Below are 22,230 nucleotides of genomic sequence, written 5' to 3' on the forward strand. Positions count from 1 at the left end.
GCGCGGCAGACCTGACCAGAGCGTTCGATAACTATCGTCTTGACTTTCTGCTTGAAACGTTCCCACGCTTCGAAACAATTTTCGCTGGCCTTGTCATAATTGTCGCGCATCAAACATTCCCGAACTCTCTCTACAAATAAACCATCCTGAAGCAGTTTGACATTCAGTTTCCACAGCTCCCAATTAAAATTTGACTTTTGCTTTCTCTCAGAACCCATCGACAACGTAACCAGACAATGGTCGCTGAATGACTGTGGTTCTACATCATAATTATGACATACTGGTACAAGCTCTGACGACACGTATATGCGGTCCAGACGCGCATGGCTGGACCCCTGAAAGTGTGTGAAAGCCAGGGTCCCTGCACCACTCAGAATACTGTTAGCGTCGTGTAGGCTCTGCTCAGCGATCCGCGCCTCTAGGAACTGTGCACTTGCATCTGCTGGCGCGTTCGGGTTGGCCCTGTCACAAGTACGGTATACACAATTAAAGTCGCCCATTACTATAATGCTTCTTTCACATTCAAAAAACTTTGTCACTTCAGCAAAGAATTCCCTGCGGCACTTAGACTTTGTTGGGGCATACACGCAAATCGCTCTGAACTCTTTGTCTCCCAACAAAAAATCACATACGACAAAGCGCCCCAAAACACAAGACACCACACATTGAACTATCATGTTAACAGACTTACGCAACAATAAACAACAGCCTGCGGAATTCCCTACCGCGTGACTCACGCACACTTCAAACCTATCACAAAAAATTTGCACCATGCTATCTGTCGCCCGCTCACTTTCAATTTTTGTTTCCTGCAGAGCCACCAAATCAAGATCTCTTTCGAGCAAGAGGCGTCGCACTTGGTATTGTCGACGCCTGTTGGCTAAACCTCTTACGTTGAGGGTGGCTACGCGTAATTTTGATCTGAACGTAGTGGCGTCAAAAAGGAACAGCACCATTGGGTGAGGAGCATGGTACGCCGGTACCCCCCTCACCCATTCACGGTCGGCGGTTGCCCGCCGTCTCCATCACCCGTTTTCCGTTCGCGCGGCAGGGAAGTTGATCGCTGGGAGACCCTGACGGCTTTCTTTTTTCTCCCCGTCACCACCTTCCAGTCACTCTCCAACCGCCGCAGCCGCTGGGCCGCAGCGGCGTCGTCCCCCGTGTCGTGGGGCCGTTTCCCGGAACCCTGGGTGGCGTCCATCGCCACCTCCGTGCTGCTATCCTCCTCCTCGCCGTCCTCGGACGCTGCCTGCATGGCGTCCTCCTCGCTCTCCTTGTGCCCCTCTTTCACTTGGGTTGTTCCCTCCTGCTCTTTCTTCCCGTCTTCCCCGTCGGCTTGCTGAGCTGCCTCGGCTGGGGCGGCCATCTTCGGAGCCGGCTCGTTTTTCGTTGCCGGGGGGTCCCCATCGCCGTCTCCGCCGCTGCCCGTGTTGATGGTGGGCACCGGTGCCGCGATTGCCGCTCGCTCCGCCTCCACCTGGTCCATGAGCTCCTCGGCGACCTCGTTTACGCGACGGTTTCCCGTCACGTTCGCGTACGTCCTTACGCAGTCCTGCCGCACGTGCCCGAAAGCACGGCACTTCGCGCACTGCGGCGTCGCACAGTCGCGACGAATGTGACCCCGCATCCCGCAGCGCAGGCATGTAGGGGCTCGTCCCGGTACCACGCACAACACAACCCCGTCCCCGTACTGAATGAGTTCCGGGAGCGAGTCGGGGACGACACCCTCACGCAGGGTCATTCGGACCGTGCGGGTTGTTGAGTCCGGCAGCGAAAACCCGGGAACCCTCCACTCTTCTCTTCTGATTTCCTTAACCTCACCGAACTCGCACAATATTCTCTCCAACGGTTCGTTAGGGTCATCAAACGGCACCCAGTGCAATTTGATCGTGACGTCCTGTCTCGCCGGGTCGATGACGGCACAATACCGTCCCTTTACTCGCAAACTGCCGCTCCTTACGAGCTTCTCCTTCGCCTCCTTCGTTCGTAACTTCACCAACCAAACGTGGCTCATTTGGAATGGCCCGATACCACTCACCGCCTTGATCACTCCAAGCTCCTCCAGCGGTGAGCGGAAATCCTCGATCCTGTACGGCCGTCCTTCGAGGTCGCAGTGCAGTACTACGCACGCCTTCATGCCTTCGCTGGAGGGAAGCGCGGGTAGGAGAAATCGGTACCCGGCGGGCGGGCCGCTCGGCGGCGAAACCGGTCCGGCGCCTCCGCTCGCCCCTACTCCTGCGGAGCTAGCCATCGCGCGACCGCTCCCTACGAGAACCGGTCGGCGAGTGCAACAAACAGCTACGTCGGCGGGCAGTGTTCGAGGCGCCTAAAACAACTCTATAGTTACGTAAGTTGTCAAAGAATATTGTTGCTTGTGTCTAGTCATCGCCTCCTTTAACGATGGTCTAGTTTATGCTGCATTTTTGAAATTCTGGCTGTCCTAACGCTTGTTTCTCACTCACCGGTCTTGCAGACGAGGCCGCATTGCTAGCGCTGCAAGCGTTTGAGCCAAAGCTCCATTATTTGACTCAAGAAAAGCTATCGCAGTCAACCCGACCTTTTCTGCGCAAGCCACGGCAGCCACGAAATAAATGGAATGTGTCGTTAGAATTATGGCGTTGATAACGCTTGTTTGACCGGCACCGTCTTGCAGACAAGCAACGTCGCTCTAATACTACAAGCGATGTCACTCCTGGCATGTCAGGCGCATCAAACCCATCGTGTAAAACGACTGCTAACAGTGCGAAAACCTCTGAGTTTGTAACAAGTGGGGATTTGCGGTGGCGGCGACGTAATAGGTACAGCAAGCAGGTAGGCAGAACAGCAGCGTAGGGTTACAACCTTTCCCCGAAAAAAAAAAACGGGCCTTCCGGGGGGGGGGGGGGGATTGTGTTGAAAAAAGACGCCATGTTTTTTAACATGCAGTGCCATTTATTGTAGTGTTTTCTTAGAGAGAAATCAACATAACGTTTGTACTGAAAGTGATTGAGAGCTTGGTTAATCGCTCTGCATGTGCTTCACTGAAAAGTAACCGCAATTGCTGACCGCGGCGGTAGAATTTCGTTATTTTGTTCTTCCCTTAGGTCCCCCTCCATCTGAGGCAGCGCGCTAGCCCGCGTATTTTCTCTGCTCGCGTGTCTTTGCGCAGCTTGTCGACATAGGCGTGCGCAGAGTTCTCAATTTGGGGGGGCAAAGTCTTACCGCCGCGCCCCCCCCCCCAGAGCAACTCCCGACCTCTTCTCACTGAAGGCCTTGCGGTGCGAACGCAGTGCAAAGAGGGATGGTTATAAAATTTTTATTTCAATGTGATGGAATTGCAACACACACAAACTATTTCTGAGCAGAAATTTTACTTTCATGTGTTCCATCGGCAAGGCATGGTGCAAATTTGGCGCCCCCTTCAGATGATTAGGGGGGGGCGGCCGCCCCCCTCTGCCCCCCCTGTGCGCACGCCTATGCTTGTCGACACGTATTTATCGTCTTAGTTTTTGAATTGACGCTTATAAAACGCCAAAACGGGCATAATCACGGCACAAAAGCCAAAAAACCGGCTGATGACGGCTGGTTTTAGATATGGACCGGCAACCGGCCCGCTGTTTAAAAAACCGGTCGGGCCGGTCCAAAACCAGGAAGGTGGCAACCCTACGGCAGCGACGAGCGAAAATTATTTTACACGACCGCCCCCGTCGGCCTGCGCAAAAAAGGAAGATAGAACCCCTGCATACACGCCCTCGAAGAAAGCTGTACAGCCGATTCAGTTTGTTGTGGACGAAGAGCAACCGAGGCTGCAGCCACAAACTATTGCGCTTGCCGTGGTATGAGCCAAAGCATATCTTCACATAGTTATGTTATCGTCCGTCTGACTGTTACTTACTGAAGGGAAAATTCAGAACACAAACGTTGACGTCTAGCGTCTATGCCAGACATAGACGCTGCTGTTTAGGCCCTAAAAACCACCTTCAGGGCGTCTGTCGGTTCTGTCTGATGGCGCGCTCGCGCCGCTGATTACGAACGAGGCGTCTGTTGGCGTTGACTTATCGTGTTGGCGAGCCGGTAAACGCCATCACGGTTAAACTCCCTGTTGGAAGACTACGCTGTTGGGACGATAGAGTGCCGACAGAGCTTCTTATTGGCCCCACAAACGCCATCAAGGTTAAACTCCCTGTTGGAAGACTAGGCTATTGGAACGATAGAGTGCCGACAGAACTTCGTATTGGCCCCACAGGCGTGCTGTGAGCCCAACAAGAAAGTCTTGTTGGAATTTTTGCCCGGGGCATAATAATACGGGAACAAATTCTTAGGTAAATTCGATTTCGTTGAGGACACCGATGCCTCGCGTAAACGTTTTATTTATAGGACTACAAGAGGCATTTTGTAGCCTTCCCTTCCCGTGCACTCAGACATCGAAACGAACCTTGTGATACACTCGAAGAAGTAGATTAGTGCAGAGTGGAATTTAAACATTCAGCACGTTTTGTTCAATTTACGAACAGCAATTTTAGAGCCTTTCCCCTGGTCTATGTGGAGAGTTCATATTTATTCTCTCAACGGGCGGTGAAATAGTGCAATGTGCGGTTTAAACATTCAGCCTGTTTTTGTGCAATTTTGCATGCTTGCATTCACACACCGTTCCTTTAGGCACCCTAACGATAAGGTGCCGTGGTAACACCCCAATCGAGAAGAAATACTTTTTAGCACCGCTTTAACGGTCGTAGCACCCTATGAAACTGTTGATTACACCCCTGAATTTTGGCACCCTCGAGGTGGGGTGCCCGAGCAATATTTGGGTACTTGAAAGGTGCAAAAAGGGTGCAAAATGTTCAGTACACCCTCCTTGCACCTTAAAGGGTGTAAAAATGTTAAGATTTACACCCCTTAATATGTGGCACCCTCATGATTGGGTGCCGGAGCAATGTTTTAGTCCTTAAAAGGTGCAAAAAGGGTGCAAAATGTTGAGTGCACCCTTTTAGCACCTTTAAGGGTGTTGAAAAGTTTAGTGTGCAGTACCCGTGCAACTTCGCTCGGATGTCCTCCGCCAGCTCCACGACGTCACGATGGCTGGCCACCTTGGCGCTGCTCGCACTTATGACCGCGTCCACCGACGATATTACTGGCCAGGGCTCTACACACTAAAAATTTTTACGCCCAAAAGGGTGCTTCAGCTTGTCGCCGCAGGAGCACCCTAAAAACTGAAAATTTTGCACCCTTTAGGGTGCTTGGATTCTGTCGCCACAGGAGCACCCTTTGTGAAGCACCCCAGAAGACAGGTGCCTTATAACACCCTTTTCGACCTAAAAGTATCCTAGGGTGCTACATAGCACCCCAATCTGTAGGAGCATCTTCTGCAAAAGCACCCACCTAAAGGGGTACAAAAAGGGTGCGTCATCCTCGGTTCACAAATGGTGCAGCAGGTGTGAGACCACATATTGCACAATATGACACACGATTATGGTATGAAACATTCGTGCTTTCCAAGCTCGGTTCTGTGTGACTTTCTATTGAAGCTCAATGTCAGCTTATAATTTCCTTGAACTTGTGTCACCGATTGTTAAAACATATATTTAAACCACATCTCAGTACAGAGTTATAACTTTAGAGGTAGTTGATTATCCAAAACTTCGTAAAAAACCAATTATATGTTCACTTTGCCGAACTGCAGTACACATCCTTCGAGCTTCACTGCACAGCATAACCATACTATGCAGTGAAAGCAATTTGGTGTGCAACACTTCAACCACACAAAACTTCCTTGAACCTTAAAACTCTTGGCTTCTCAGTATTGCATCAAACTTCCAATCACGGTAGCTACCTGCAATGTGTAGTGCCTTATTCTTGAGCTGAGCAGGAAGGTTCAATTTGAAGGAAGACCAAATGCAAAATGTATTGTTTCCTCCGTACTGCGGCTCATAATATAGTTCCCTCCTTGCTGCGGCTTATAATCTACTTATAAAAGTTGGGTAACCAAGCTATTTATTTTCGTTTGCATTATTCTTTTTGCTTTACGAAAAAATATTCATATGGTACAGCACGTGCAAGGTTTGGTGGTATATGGAGTTTTATAACCATACATTTAGACTAAATGACCCCACATAGCAATAACAAGAACTGCAAACATCACAGAACAATGCATACAAGTTCCCTGGTGAAGCCCATGGTTGAAATGTAATGTCATGGTTCATAAAACATTATTTTATCATGAGGCAAGCTTGTACATTGTGCCTTGCATTATGTCCCTGCCGGCAGATGTGGGGTCATTTGTCACTGTTGCAAATGAAAAGCCAACCGCCGGGGCCCATTAGTTTTGGCTAGTATTACGAGGTGCCTCACGGCAAGCATTCTACGTCGATAGACTTTTGTAGAGTTGACTAGAACTGAAATCAGCAAAAGATTCTCTACAAAACATTCAGTCTATCCGCAGCTTTAGGGTTTGCTAATTTCCATATTTGGGTTTCTTCTGCCTTTCTTGACAACATTTTTCTTTTCATAAGAACACACTAAACTTTTTAACACCCTTAAAGGTGCTAAAAGGGTGTACTCAACATTTTGCACCCTTTTTGCACCTTTTAAGGACTAAAACCTTGCTCCGGCACCCAATCATGAGGGAGCCACATATTAAGGGGTATAAATCTTAACATTTTTATACCCTTTAAGGTGCAAGGAGGGTGCACTGAACATTTTGCACCCTTTTTGCACCTTTCAAGCACCCAAATATTGCTCGGGCACCCCGCCTCGAGGGTGCCAAAATTCAGGGGTGTAATCAACAGTTTCATAGGGTGCTACGACCGTTAAAGGGGTGCTAAAAAGTATTTCTTCTCGATTGGGGTGTTACCACGGCACCTTATCGTTAGGGTGCCTAAAAGAACGGTGTGTGAATGCAAGGATGCAAAATTGCACAAAAACAGGCTGAATGTTTAAACCGCACATTGCACTATTTCACCGCCCGTTGAGAGAATAAATATGAACTCTCCACATAGACCAGGGGAAATGCTCTAAAATTGCTGTTCGTAAATTGAACAAAACGTGCTGAATGTTTAAATTCCACTCTGCACTAATCTACTTCTTCGAATGTATCACAAGGTTCGTTTCCATGTCTGGGTGCACGGGAAGGGAAGGCTACAAAATGCCTCTTGTAGTCCTATAAATAAAACTTTTACGCGAGGCATCGGTGTCCTCAACGAAATCGAATTTACCTAAGAATTTGTTCCCGTATTAATATGCCCGGGCAAAAAGTCCAACAAGACTTTCTTGTTGGGCTCACAGCACTCCTGTGGGGCCAATACGAAGTTCTGTCGGCACTCTATCGTTCCAATAGCCTAGTCTTCCAACAGGGATTTTAACCTTGATGGCGTTTGTGGGGCCAATAAGAAGCTCTGTCGGCACTCTATCGTCCCAACAGCGTAGTCTTCCAACAGGGAGTTTAACCGTGGTGGCGTTTACCGGCTCGCCAACACGATAAGTCAACGCCAACAGACGCCTCGTTCGTAATCAGCGGCACAAGCGCGCCATCAGACAGAACCGACAGACGCCCTGAAGGTGGTTTTTAGGGCCTAAACAGCAGCGTCTATGTCTGGCATAGACGCTAGACGTCAACGTTTGTGTTATGAATTTTCCCTTCAGTAAGTAACAGTCAGACGGACGATAACATAACGATGTGAAGATATGCTTTGGCTCATACCACGGCAAGTGCAATCGTTTGTGGCTGCAGCCTCGGTTGCTCTTCGTTCACAACAAACTGAATCGGCTGTACAGCTTTCTTGGAGGGCGTGTATGCAGGGGTTCTATCTTCCTTTTTTGCGCAGGCCGACGGGGGCGGTCGTGTAAAATCATTTTCGCTCGTCGCTGCCGTAGGGTTGCCACCTTCCCGGTTTTGGACCGGCCCGACCGGTTTTTTAAACAGCGGGCCGGTTGCCGGTCCATATCTAAAACCAGCCGTCATCAGCCGGTTTTTTGGCTTTCGTGCCGTGATTATGCCCGTTTTGGCGTTTTATAAGCTTCAATTCAACAACTAAGACGATAAATACGTGTCGACAAGCTGCGCAAAGACACGCGAGCAGAGAAAATACGCGGGCGAGCGCACTGCCTCAGATGGAGGGGAACCTAAGGGAAGAACAATATAAAGAAATTCTACCGCCGCGGTCAGCAATTGCGGTTACTTTTCAGTGAAGCACATGCAGAGCGATTAACCAAGCTCTCAATCACTTTCAGTACAAACGTTAGGTTGATTTCTCTCTAAGAAAACACTACAATAAAAGGCACTGCATGTTAAAAAACATGGCGTCTTTTTTCAACACAATCCCCCCTCCTCCCCCCCCCCCCCGGAAGGCCCGTTTTTTTTTTCGGGGAAAGGTGGTAACCCTACGCTGCTGTTCTGCCTACCTGCTTGCTGTACCTATTACGTCGCCGCCACCGCAAATCCCCACTTGTTAGAAACTCAGAGGTTTTCGCACTGTTAGCAGTCGTTTTACACGATGGGTTTGATGCGCCTGACATGCCAGGAGTGACACCGCTGGTAGTATTAGAGCGACGTTGCTTGTCTGCAAGACGGTGCCGGTCAAACAAGCGTTATCAAAGCCATAATTCTAACGGCACATTCCATTTATTTCGTGGGTGCCGTTGCTTGCGCAGAAAAGGTCGGGTTGACTGCGATAGCTTTTCTTGAGTCAAATAATGGTGCTTTGGCTCAATCGCTTGCAGCGCTAGCAATGCGGCCTCGTCTGCAAGACCGGCGCGTGAGAAACAAGCGTTAGGACAGCCAGAATTTCAAAAATGCAGCATAAACTATACACAAGCGACAATATTCGTTGACAACTTACGTAAGTATAGATTTGTTTCATGCGCCTCGAACACTGCCCGCCGACATAGCTGATTGTTAACGCGTCCGTTTACTGTTTTGTAGGTCAATGGTTCGATTCCTCGTCGAACGTGTTTTTTTTTACGTGAGGGTTTCATTAGCTCCTTTTTTAACGACCAGGGTAAGCCCCTGTTGCTTGCTTTCTATCACGCCGACATTTACCGCCCTCTTCCGAAACACAAAGTAGCTCGTTTTCTCGCACGTTCTCTCTTGAGAAGCCCGCCGTGAAAACAAAACCAAAACAAACCTCTTTACAATATCAGTATATATGTCAATTACTTTATGTGTATTCACTTTTTGTGTTTAAAAACCTTAAATTTAAGTTATAAACACATTTCAGACTTTGAAAGCAGAAAGATAATTACCAACATTACAGTACTAACACAATTTTTGTCAAACATAGAGGTGCTGCATTTGAAGTCTGGCAACTATCTCTCACTTTTTGTGTGTTTTTTCATGGCGTTTTGTGCCGAGTCATCCGAGTGGTTGGTGGCGTGATTAAATCTGTTTTATCAATTTCAAGCTTAAATCATAGTTATAGAAGCTTTATGGGTGATGTCTACCCTTCCAACCTACGCGTGTGTTGTACTTGGGGACCCCGGAAGAACAATCATCGCCGGATAAAATACTGCGCGTCAAAAGTGGATGACATTGCATCAGAACAAAGCGTGTTCGTGTGTCCGCGAGATGAAGACGACATTGAAGGAGAATTGTACATTGGAAACATCGTTTTTGCTCGGGTAAGTACGCATTTTTTATTATTCTGTATTTGGGTGGAACGAGTTCTGGTGTTTATGGGTCAGTAATTCGCTAGACCCCCATCTCGTTTGCTCTGAGAGCCTACGTGAGTTAGTATACTTGTTTGGCGCCCAGTCCACCGTTTTCGCAGAAGTCAGCATCAATTTACGCTGAAGCTAGACCTTGGCTACGATGCTCGCGCTATGGTACATGGCTGCTAATAATTTCACATCACGCAAGGCTCTTTAACACCGGGGCGTTTGTTTATGTGTCTCTCAAACAGTGCCTTTGCGGTTGCAGATCGCAGTCGCAATTTCGCGTGAGTGGCACAACGCTGTGATTAGTCCTCCCTCGTGAATACCCGCGGTATACCAAGAAATAACATGAACAGGAGGTTCCCTGGAAGTGCATGTGAAAACGCGTACACGTGATTCCATGGCTGGCGTCTCGTAGGTGTTGTGAAATCTCTCCCCCCGCCCCCCACACACACACACGAATTCCGTGCAGTGCGCTTCGCAGCTATTGCGCTCGCGAGACCGGCGACCATACGCCTCGCGGTTTTCGGGTCGCGATATGTGTGCTGCTCTCGTGAAGCTCGACAACAACGTCGTGAAATTGCCGTACTCGCTCGCCAACGCGCCCCGACAGCGTACGCGTCGACCGGGTGCTGACGGAGCTGTGCTGGAAGAAAAGCAGGCAAGAGATGAGGGCGCACGAGGTGTAGTTAAAGATGAGAATTTACAAAGTGCAAGGTGGAGAAAATAGTATGCTAGGGCAGGAAACGGTGAGAGAGTTCGGGCCGCGCGCCAGCGAGCGAGTGCGGTAATTTACGTTGCCGAGCTTCACGAGTCCGGCACGAATATGACGACACCCGTCTGAGAGTTCATAGAGGTATAGAATTCACATACGTGCAAATTGAAGGTGAAATGCGCGCATGTGGCCTCGCAGGGAGTTAGCATAGTCTCGGGGTAGTGGGGGAGATTTCACAACGCCTATGAGGCGCCTGCCGATTCTGTCAGAGTAGCTCTCGGGAAGTCTGGGGCTTGATATCAGAGGCATATGTATTGTTTAAATCAGTGCAGAAAATTGAGCCAATTCGCAAGTTCTCATTTTCGCAAAACCGCAGGCCATACAGAGACTAAAAAGAAAGCTGTAGGCAGTCACTCAACTCGATTTATATTTGAGAATTGAACGTGCAGATACAAGTCAGACATTGAAATGGAGGAGCCTCAACAATCACACACCAGTTCCGATTGAAAGCAAGGGATACAGATGAGCTGCTAGCATGCGTTCCATGCAAATTAGCTCAGTAGCTAGCTTTGCATATATCATGCATACCCCACTCACAGTACCTGCGGGTCTAATAAATACATTCTTACTGTGACCTAAATTTCACTTGGGGTGTTCCGGGAATGTTCTTATTAGTGCCTTGGAGGTTACTGTCTTTAAACGATTAAAAATCTACTTGATGTAAGCATTCGTGCTTTGTGTGTGCTCTTCTTGTATTTCAACAAGTGTCAGCACACTCACAGATTATGCACTGCAGGGGCTGCTGCTGGCTGTCCTGGGTCAGCTGCCTTCCAGTCCAGTTTCAAAGGCTTTGCCAGGGCCTCCCTTGGCCAACCGACACTGCACCTGCTGTACCCAAGTACTGCCTGGCCTTTCGTTGGTGCTCCGTACGCTTTGCCGCCAGGAATGGTCATTCATCCATCATCTGGCCGCTTGGACCACCCGTTCAGAAGTCAGCGCATTTGCTCGACACATCGGTCCAGGCACTGCTGCCATATCGGTGCACCCACCGATTATGTACTTTCAGGTTAGTTATTGCATGTTGTGGAACCTGCCATGATGTATACCTGTTAGCAGTGCTGTGGCCTCTGATTATTTGAAACATTTTCATGAAGCAGTGCTGTGCGTATGGAGCGTGTCATTGCTTAGCAGAGATATTGAAGAGAATCTGGGGCTGACGACTAAAGGGCAAGAAGAGAAATTGAACTGACTTTGAAGCAAGTATTCATATGTAATCAAGCCAAGCAAACATTTAGGATCTTTCGATATGGTGTTAAACTTGCAATACAAACTGGTCTACTTCAAATCATACTGGTATTAATTATACTATACCGAAAAGTACATCCCGCAGTCTGTAGAATTCTGACAGCGCTTTTTTCGCAGTCTCTCATGACAGGCACTAATCTCAATGGTTGGAAGATAGTCGAGGTAGCACCAGTTTTTAAATCAGGAGACGGTACTTCACCATTAAATTTCCCTAACAAGCACCATATGCAAGGTCGGGAAACATTTCATCCACTCTCAGGTCGCTAATTATTTATAAAATCACAATATCACATTCGAGTATCACCACGGTTTTCACAAGGGTTACTTGAGAAACACAACTTTCAGGATTTGTTCACGATCTACATTGATCCATTGACACAGGCTTACAAACTGCGGTAGTTTTTCTCGATTTTTCTGAAGCATTCAATCGCATTGCACACCACAGACTACTTCTCAAACTTCACCCTAATGTCCTCACTTGAGCAAAAGATTTTCATTCTTCTCAAATGCAGTTTACTTCTAATAACTATATACTTCTTTTGCTCGTGTCACTTTGTTGTCCCCCCCAGGCAGGTTGCTTGGTCTATCTTCCATGTTGCATATCCTCCCATGTAGGTCTATTTGCAGATGATGTTGTAATTTATCACACAATTTCTTTCAACTACTACCGTCAACGCTTTCAATCTGATCTTAACACAATTAACTCCTGGTGCTGCAAATGGCTAATGTCGCTTATCTCTAAAACAAAGTGCATGACTTTAACGGTGGCAAGTCTCGGGTTGTAAATACTTCATTAACAACAGCCTGATTACCTCTTGAGACAAAGGTGTTTTGGTAGGCCGGTAGGGGAGGGGGGATTGAAAGGGTGGATTTCAAAAGGTACATCGATTGGGAAAATAAGACGTGTGATTAATATTTTCATTTTCACTCCAAAACTCGCTTTATTTCAGATGTTTAACCCACTGCCGTGGCTAGGGTGGTGTGCTGTGGAGGCGAATGTTGGTTAGATACCGCTTGGTGTAGCCGCTTTTCAGATGGAGGCAACACGTAAAGACGCCCGTGTTTTGAGATTTCGATGCGCACAAAAATACCCAGGTGGTCAAAATTAATGCGAAGCCTTCCCCTACAGTGCTCCCCATATCCCAAGTGTAGCTTTGGCGTGTTAAACCACCGTTTTTTTTCATGTTTTTGGTATATTACCAGCTGCTGTAGCAGGTGCAACTTAAAGGTAAAATTATACATAATGTTTCCAAGAGCTAAATATAAAGGCCATATTGAAGTGCGTTTATGGGTCTATCTCATAGCAGTAGTGAAAGGTTATATACTATGGTGCCAGTTAAGAACGGCAATGGCTCATGTGGTGTAGTCCAGTGTTTGACGGAATGCCGTGTAGGCAGGTAAAAGCATTATTGCAGTGATGAAACGTAGGTCACTGACCAAGTCAAGAAAGCTATTTAACGGTTTGTTGCTTGTTCACGGTGAGCATGTGTGGTGGAAAACGAAGCTATATATTGGGCATTACGCTTCGCAGTGAGTTTGCATAGATATGGTGCAGATTGCCATCCATTATGATGATAATGTTGGGCGTCGTCTGAACGATGAGGGACTCGAGCAGTAATCGAGAAGATAGATTGCACTCAGTTGTCAGTAATTTTGTCTTGTTCCAGTCGACCACGTGTCCCGTCCTCTCACGGTGCTCTGCCAGTGGACTTGTTTTTACATGGCCCTTGTTCACTTCGTTCCAGTGCTGCATTAATCTTCTGTGCAGATTGCCCGTTTCGCCAATGCACACTGATTTGCATTCAGCGCATGGAATCTAATAAACAATACCCGGGAGCTTGGAGCGTGAGAGGGGGTCTTTCACGCTGACAATGTGAGAACATAGCTTGCTAGTGGGCACATGCACGATGTATGCACTGCGTTTCTTGAAAATGTGTGCAAGAGTTTCACCGATGTGTGGGACGTAGGTAATTGCTGCACGTTTTGATGCAGTCCTTGTGGTTGCCTAAAGCACTATATTCAGAAAGAAGCGAAGAGGGCGACTAGCAGGAATCCGCATTGACATTACAGGCAGAAGCGTCTACAAGGCCTGTGTCAAAACGGGCTACAATTCTCGTCCTACACACAATCAAGCTTTTGCACGCATTTTCAAAAAACACATTGTGCACATCATTCACGTGCCCACTAGCAAGCTATGTTCTGACATTGTCAGCGTGAAAGACCCCCTCTCATGCTTCAAGCTTCCAGGTGTTGTTTATGTTTTGAACGAAAAAAGGGCCATTTAAAGGTGACACCTCCTTCCTTGCCGATTTCTGATGCCTGATTGTCCAGTTTGTGGGGATAAGTTTAGCAGATTGCTCACATGTCTAACCTGTATTTGTGCTTGAGCAGTCAAACGCTGATGTTAGCAGTGAAGTAGGTGAAAATTGTACTTTGATTGTAGTTGTGTGCAGATTACTTACATTGTGTTAATTCGTAGAAAAGCAAAATTGAGGTAACCCTGCTAACTGTTTCACATTGCAGCATTTTATTATGCAAACGTTAAGGAGTTCAGCTGCTTGTTAAAGGTGAAATAAACAGTGGTAGAAAAAGAAGAGCATCTACTAAACAGAAATATCTTCACAATCGCAGGATGCCAACGGTCCGCCTACCAACTTGTGTCCTGCATCGTTGCTGCTGGCTGGAGCGACTCATGGAACATTTTCGAGCTTCTCAAAGTTTGTGGTCAAGCGCTCCTCCAAGTGAAAGATGCCGCAGAGGGATCTTTTGTTTTAATGCCACAATTTTACGTGCTCAGCAGCTAATTTACTCGTAAGGCTTTTTAAATATTCATCACCCGAGAGGGCATGTTACCTTCGTCTTCGGTGGAATGTGTCTGCACTCGGGTTATTTGTGACAGAAACAAGTGAACCGCATCGTGAGAGTCATTGAGGCCTTGTTGATTGCACATGCTTCTGAAATGACATTTTCATTCGGCTGAATACTTTCCAAATATTACGATTTGTGAACAAATTATGGTAAAAGTCATGACTAGTTGTACTACAGTGCAGGAAGGAAATGCCAACATACGTTTTAAGCACCTCTGATATTTCAGATCGTTGGCTGGTGAGCAATTAAACAAAACTGAAATTTTTTTAAAAGTAAAATCAAGTATTCGTTGTCACCAGTGCATGACCATAGTAAAAGCTATCTAGTCACCAAATTTAGAATTAGACACGAAATGCCAAGAAAAATAGGGAAATAAACTAGACAACTCGCTACAATAAACCAATTCCTAAAATTCGTCAATGTTTATAAAGTGATGATTCAGGCGGGTTAGTAAAGGTGTCAGTGGGTTTACACACCCAACTTGCAGGGAAGCACATGAGCTCTCAATATTAACATGTTTTTAGTGAAGACCGTCTTCCTTCATGAAGCTGCTTTGCACATTGATGCCAGTCTGATAAATGTAGTCCTGAATTTTTGTTATTCCCGGCCGCGGCGGCCGCTTTTCTGATGGAGGCGAAAAGCAAAAACGCCTGTGTGTACGAGATTTCGGCGCACGATAAAGATCCCCAGGTGGTCAAAATTAATCCGGAGCCCTCCACTACGGCGCGCCTCATCGCCTGCGTTGCGTCGGCGCGTTAAAACTAGGGGTGTGCGAATATCAATTTTTTAATTTCGAAGCGAATTCGAATAATAAAAACAAAGTTCGAATCGAATCGAATATTTTTCGAATATTTTTCGAATACGAATACTTATGGTTTTTTGTAAAATAAATGTTTTCACCATCTAGAGACACAAAAACTGCAACTTTATTGCACAACAAATCGCACAAAATAAAATTAGGAATTACACAATACCATTGCACTCAACAGATTAAGGTCTGCACTCACTTAAATGTTAACATGGAGACAGGTTAACTGCTCGACATGTTCGGGGAGCAGTGACAACCTCCTGCTCGTCACCACTTTACCAGATATCGAAAACAACCGCTCACTTGAGACACTAGTAGCTGGCATGCCCGAGCCCGTGCACATTGCCGCGCGCTGATACTGTAAAATCTTGGTTATACTAATCTCGCGGGACTGCGGAAAATATTCGTATCATCCGAAATTCGTATGAACCAACACAGACCAAAAAATTTAGCGCTGAAAAAAGTTTTCGTTTATTTCTTTTCCTACTTTTGCGTGGAGAAATTCATGATTTTTCTGCTTTTTTTAACCCCCGGGTCGCAAAGCAGTCCTTTCTGGAGCACGTAAAGCTTCGCGCTCGTCTCCTCACTCGGTGTGCCCAAGCTCGCTACATGCCCCAACAGCCAAGCGTGAACCGCATAGTGCGGTTTTGCACGTGATTCGCTCGCCTCGGCTCTGCGAGCGCTGTATTTGCACGCCCACATCGACGATTTCGCGCCCGCGGTAGCGCCTACCTCGGTCAGAAAATGACGCAGTATGCGCGCGGCAGAATGGAGGAGCCTGACTACTTGCGATGAGATCGAGACAGCCGGCTTGGCTCCTCCAGAGACGGTTAGGCTTAGCACCCCGGCAAATATTTTATGGGCACTTTCACTAGCGGCACGGATGATGTTTTATAGTACCGTTATCGCATGAATTATCAGCTCCTTTACCGCACAAGCAACTTCGTGTCTCCCGTGAGCCGCATTTTAAAGAGCGGTTAGAAGCGGTCGCTCGAGCGCCCGCGCCAAATCGCGGCCATGTTGACGTCGCCGGCCGCGCCGCGCGCAGCGTGGGGGTGGTTTCGCGGCGGTATCAGCGCGTTGGGCGTGCGCAGAGCGTTTTCGCGACCAGAAAACAACAGCCCGGCCGTTTCTGGAGAAAGAGTGACAAACAGGGGAGCGAGAGCCGTCACTTGCTCGTTCAGCAGTCGGGTGCCTCGCCGGCTTGTTCGTACCTTCCGCCGGGCCGCGCAGGTCCGTTCGTAACAGCCGAAATTGTTCCCATTGCAAACGATGCAATTTCGCCGGGACTTTTCGGAAATTCGTATCATCCCGAAATTCGCACCCCCAGAATCGTATCAACGAGAGTCCACTGTAAATAACACCAATACAGACACGCTCTGAATTTTTTTTTTTAGTTTTGGGTGGTTCGAATATTTCGAACAATAAAAGTGTCTTCCGAATCGAATCGAATACCAAAAAATTCAAATCGAATATTCGAAGTTTCGAATATTTGCACACCCCTAGTTAAAACCCTACAATCAATCAATCAATCTGAATTTTTGTTATGATCAATCTTTGTATGGGAACCACACATTTTTATATGATGTCGCTGTGTATTTCTGAAACTGCATCTAGTCACGAATTCCAATTTGTTGTGTTCAGGTTTTTTCAAATAATTCGTAGCTTTTTTAACAATTATGGTATATTTTGTGTGCCTAAAGGAATGCCTCATTGCATGTTTAGCCTATGTAGTGTTGAAAGCGGACATTTTGCTTCAAAGTGGAATGTCGGGCTAGCAACATGGTACTTTGCGTGCTGCTCACTTTCATTCATGCCATTATTTTTTATATTATCATTTAAAATTAAAAGCCAACCAATTTGCTGTCGTTTTAATTTTGTCACCTACTTTATACTTTTTTTAAGAGAACGACGGGATAAACTTGTGCCGTCATTCTGTTTTAACTGTTTCCTGTGTTTACCACTGGTTTTTTTATGCATTCAAACATTTTTCATGAGTTTGTTGAACAGTGATTAGTTCAGGTGCTCAAACAATTTTTGGCTGCGAAGGCTCCCTGTAGCATTTATATAAGTGCTCTGTGCTCTATTTTTGAGCCAATACCCCATCACCAGTCTTCATGAGGTGGTCTTTTGTAGAAATGAAGTTGAAATAAATATTTGTTTGCATTGCTTTACATGTTTTGAAAGAATTTTTTGCTCATTCTTGTTTCTTTCAACCCTGTTTCAGAATCCTGCTTAAGGAATTTCCTCTGTTATTTTTTTTTCAGAACCAGGAAGGGTGCTCATCCTCGGTTCTTGCTGAAGCAGCAGTATCCATACTTCACACGTGAGCTCTGAACACACAGTAATTATGGTATGAAACATTCTACCAGCATAAGCTTGCTTTGTAGAGGTAATTTAGATGTCAAAGCTCTTGACAGTGTAGCCCAATGTCTGGCGTAACGCGCAATGTCTACAACTTGTAAAAATTAATTTTGTGGCTATAATGTTTGAGATTATTTTAAAATGCACGTAAACTACTATTAAGAATCACTGTCTAAATTGGCAGCCATTTTCCTGGTGGATACAGAAAGTGAAAAAGCGCATGTGTAGAGATTTCAGTGCACCTTAAATGTCCCAAATTGGCTAAAGCTAATCCAGAGCCCTCCCTGTGGTGCACTTCATATCCCATGTACAGTTTTGTGTAAAAACAGCTAAAAATTTATGATCAATTTAAACTTATTTTAATGTTTTTAAATGCAAATATTCTCAGTTTAAGCTGCTATATTTAGAGTAAAATATTTTGTAACAATTATATAGCTACCACAGGTTTACAGGAAAGCTTTTTGCTTTTGGTTATGCACCTTCTTATGAAAAGAAAAATGTTGTCAAGAAAGGCAGAAGAAACCCAAATATGGAAATTAGCAAACCCTAAAGCTGCGGATAGACTGAATGTTTTGTAGAGAATCTTTTGCTGATTTCAGTTCTAGTCAACTCTACAAAAGTCTATCGACGTAGAATGCTTGCCGTGAGGCACCTCGTAATACTAGCCAAAACTAATGGGCCCCGGCGGTTGGCTTTTCATTTGCAACAGTGACAAATGACCCCACATCTGCCGGCAGGGACATAATGCAAGGCACAATGTACAAGCTTGCCTCATGATAAAATAATGTTTTATGAACCATGACATTACATTTCAACAATGGGCTTCACCAGGGAACTTGTATGCATTGTTCTGTGATGTTTGCAGTTCTTGTTATTGCTATGTGGGGTCATTTAGTCTAAATGTATGGTTATAAAACTCCATATACCACCAAACCTTGCACGTGCTGTACCATATGAATATTTTTTCGTAAAGCAAAAAGAATAATGCAAACGAAAATAAATGGCTTGGGTACCCAACTTTTATAAGTAGATTATAAGCCGCAGTAAGGAGGGAACTATATTATGAGCCGCAGTACGGAGGAAACAATACATTTTGCATTTGGTCTTCCTTCAAATTGAACCTTCCTGCTCAGCTCAAGAATAAGGCACTACACATTGCAGGTAGCTACCGTGATTGGAAGTTTTATGCAATACTGAGAAGCCAAGAGTTTTAAGGTTCAAGGAAGTTTTGTGTGGTTGAAGTGTTGCACACCAAATTGCTTTCACTGCATAGTATGGTTATGCTGTGCAGTGAAGCTCGAAGGATGTGTACTGCAGTTCGGCAAAGTGAACATATAATTGGTTTTTTACGAAGTTTTGGATAATCAACTACCTCTAAAGTTATAACTCTGTACTGAGATGTGGTTTAAATATATGTTTTAACAATCGGTGACACAAGTTCAAGGAAATTATAAGCTGACATTGAGCTTCAATAGAAAGTCACACAGAACCGAGCTTGGAAAGCACGAATGTTTCATACCATAATCGTGTGTCATATTGTGCAATATGTGGTCTCACACCTGCTGCACCATTTGTGAACCGAGGATGACGCACCCTTTTTGTACCCCTTTAGGTGGGTGCTTTTGCAGAAGATGCTCCTACAGATTGGGGTGCTATGTAGCACCCTAGGATACTTTTAGGTCGAAAAGGGTGTTATAAGGCACCTGTCTTCTGGGGTGCTTCACAAAGGGTGCTCCTGTGGCGACAGAATCCAAGCACCCTAAAGGGTGCAAAATTTTCAGTTTTTAGGGTGCTCCTGCGGCGACAAGCTGAAGCACCCTTTTGGGCGTAAAAATTTTTAGTGTGAAGGTGCATAACCAAAAGCAAAAAGCTTTCCTGTAAACCTGTGGTAGCTATATAATTGTTACAAAATATTTTACTCTAAATATAGCAGCTTAAACTGAGAATATTTGCATTTAAAAACATTAAAATAAGTTTAAATTGATCATAAATTTTTAGCTGTTTTTACACAAAACTGTACATGGGATATGAAGTGCACCACAGGGAGGGCTCTGGATTAGCTTTAGCCAATTTGGGACATTTAAGGTGCACTGAAATCTCTACACATGCGCTTTTTCACTTTCTGTATCCACCAGGAAAATGGCTGCCAATTTAGACAGTGATTCTTAATAGTAGTTTACGTGCATTTTAAAATAATCTCAAACATTATAGCCACAAAATTAATTTTTACAAGTTGTAGACATTGCGCGTTACGCCAGACATTGGGCTACACTGTCAAGAGCTTTGACATCTAAATTACCTCTACAAAGCAAGCTTATGCTGGTAGAATGTTTCATACCATAATTACTGTGTGTTCAGAGCTCACGTGTGAAGTATGGATACTGCTGCTTCAGCAAGAACCGAGGATGAGCACCCTTCCTGGTTCTGAAAAAAAAATAACAGAGGAAATTCCTTAAGCAGGATTCTGAAACAGGGTTGAAAGAAACAAGAATGAGCAAAAAATTCTTTCAAAACATGTAAAGCAATGCAAACAAATATTTATTTCAACTTCATTTCTACAAAAGACCACCTCATGAAGACTGGTGATGGGGTATTGGCTCAAAAATAGAGCACAGAGCACTTATATAAATGCTACAGGGAGCCTTCGCAGCCAAAAATTGTTTGAGCACCTGAACTAATCACTGTTCAACAAACTCATGAAAAATGTTTGAATGCATAAAAAAACCAGTGGTAAACACAGGAAACAGTTAAAACAGAATGACGGCACAAGTTTATCCCGTCGTTCTCTTGAAAAAAGTATAAAGTAGGTGACAAAATTAAAACGACAGCAAATTGGTTGGCTTTTAATTTTAAATGATAATATAAAAAATAATGGCATGAATGAAAGTGAGCAGCACGCAAAGTACCATGTTGCTAGCCCGACATTCCACTTTGAAGCAAAATGTCCGCTTTCAACACTACATAGGCTAAACATGCAATGAGGCATTCCTTTAGGCACACAAAATATACCATAATTGTTAAAAAAGCTACGAATTATTTGAAAAAACCTGAACACAACAAATTGGAATTCGTGACTAGATGCAGTTTCAGAAATACACAGCGACATCATATAAAAATGTATGGTTCCCATACAAAGATTGATCATAACAAAAATTCAGATTGATTGATTGATTGTAGGGTTTTAACTAGGGGTGTGCAAATATTCGAAACTTCGAATATTCGATTTGAATTTTTTGGTATTCGATTCGATTCGGAAGACACTTTTATTGTTCGAAATATTCGAACCACCCAAAACTAAAAAAAAAAATTCAGAGCTTGTCTGTATCGGTGTTATTTACAGTGGACTCTCGTTGATACGATTCTGGGGGTGCGAATTTCGGGATGATACGAATTTCCGAAAAGTCCCGGCGAAATTGCATCGTTTGCAATGGGAACAATTTCGGCTGTTACGAACGGACCTGCGCGGCCCGGCGGAAGGTACGAACAAGCCGGCGAGGCACCCGACTGCTGAACGAGCAAGTGACGGCTCTCGCTCCCCTGTTTGTCACTCTTTCTCCAGAAACGGCCGGGCTGTTGTTTTCTGGTCGCGAAAACGCTCTGCGCACGCCCAACGCGCTGATACCGCCGCGAAACCACCCCCACGCTGCGCGCGGCGCGGCCGGCGACGTCAACATGGCCGCGATTTGGCGCGGGCGCTCGAGCGACCGCTTCTAACCGCTCTTTAAAATGCGGCTCACGGGAGACACGAAGTTGCTTGTGCGGTAAAGGAGCTGATAATTCATGCGATAACGGTACTATAAAACATCATCCGTGCCGCTAGTGAAAGTGCCCATAAAATATTTGCCGGGGTGCTAAGCCTAACCGTCTCTGGAGGAGCCAAGCCGGCTGTCCCGATCTCATCGCAAGTAGTCAGGCTCCTCCATTCTGCCGCGCGCATACTGCGTCATTTTCTGACCGAGGTAGGCGCTACCGCGGGCGCGAAATCGTCGATGTGGGCGTGCAAATACAGCGCTCGCAGAGCCGAGGCGAGCGAATCACGTGCAAAACCGCACTATGCGGTTCACGCTTGGCTGTTGGGGCATGTAGCGAGCTTGGGCACACCGAGTGAGGAGACGAGCGCGAAGCTTTACGTGCTCCAGAAAGGACTGCTTTGCGACCCGGGGGTTAAAAAAAGCAGAAAAATCATAAATTTCTCCACGCAAAAGTAGGAAAAGAAATAAACGAAAACTTTTTTCAGCGCTAAATTTTTTGGTCTGTGTTGGTTCATACGAATTTCGGATGATACGAATATTTTCCGCAGTCCCGCGAGATTAGTATAACCAAGATTTTACAGTATCAGCGCGCGGCAATGTGCACGGGCTCGGGCATGCCAGCTACTAGTGTCTCAAGTGAGCGGCTGTTTTCGATATCTGGTAAAGTGGTGACGAGCAGGAGGTTGTCACTGCTCCCCGAACATGTCGAGCAGTTAACCTGTCTCCATGTTAACATTTAAGTGAGTGCAGACCTTAATCTGTTGAGTGCAATGGTATTGTGTAATTCCTAATTT

At 45.7% G+C, this 22,230-nt stretch overlaps 1 protein-coding gene across 1 annotated transcript; it reads left to right on the plus strand.

Annotated features, from left to right (window-relative positions):
- The first annotated feature begins 9,370 nt into the window (after positions 1-9,370).
- LOC144139373 (uncharacterized) lies at positions 9,371-15,647 on the plus strand. The gene is made up of 3 exons (XM_077671738.1): positions 9,371-9,591; positions 11,136-11,405; positions 14,276-15,647. Exons 1-3 carry the CDS (start codon positions 9,400-9,402, stop codon positions 14,387-14,389), a joined length of 576 nt encoding a protein of 191 aa, XP_077527864.1. The 5' UTR covers positions 9,371-9,399; the 3' UTR covers positions 14,390-15,647.
- The last annotated feature ends 6,583 nt before the right edge of the window (positions 15,648-22,230 follow it).

The sequence above is a fragment of the Haemaphysalis longicornis genome, unplaced genomic scaffold (genome assembly GCF_048455015.1).
Source record: "Haemaphysalis longicornis isolate Haplotype H1 unplaced genomic scaffold, Haemaphysalis longicornis Haplotype H1 scaffold_5, whole genome shotgun sequence".
In the NCBI taxonomy this organism is placed as follows: domain Eukaryota; kingdom Metazoa; phylum Arthropoda; class Arachnida; order Ixodida; family Ixodidae; genus Haemaphysalis; species Haemaphysalis longicornis.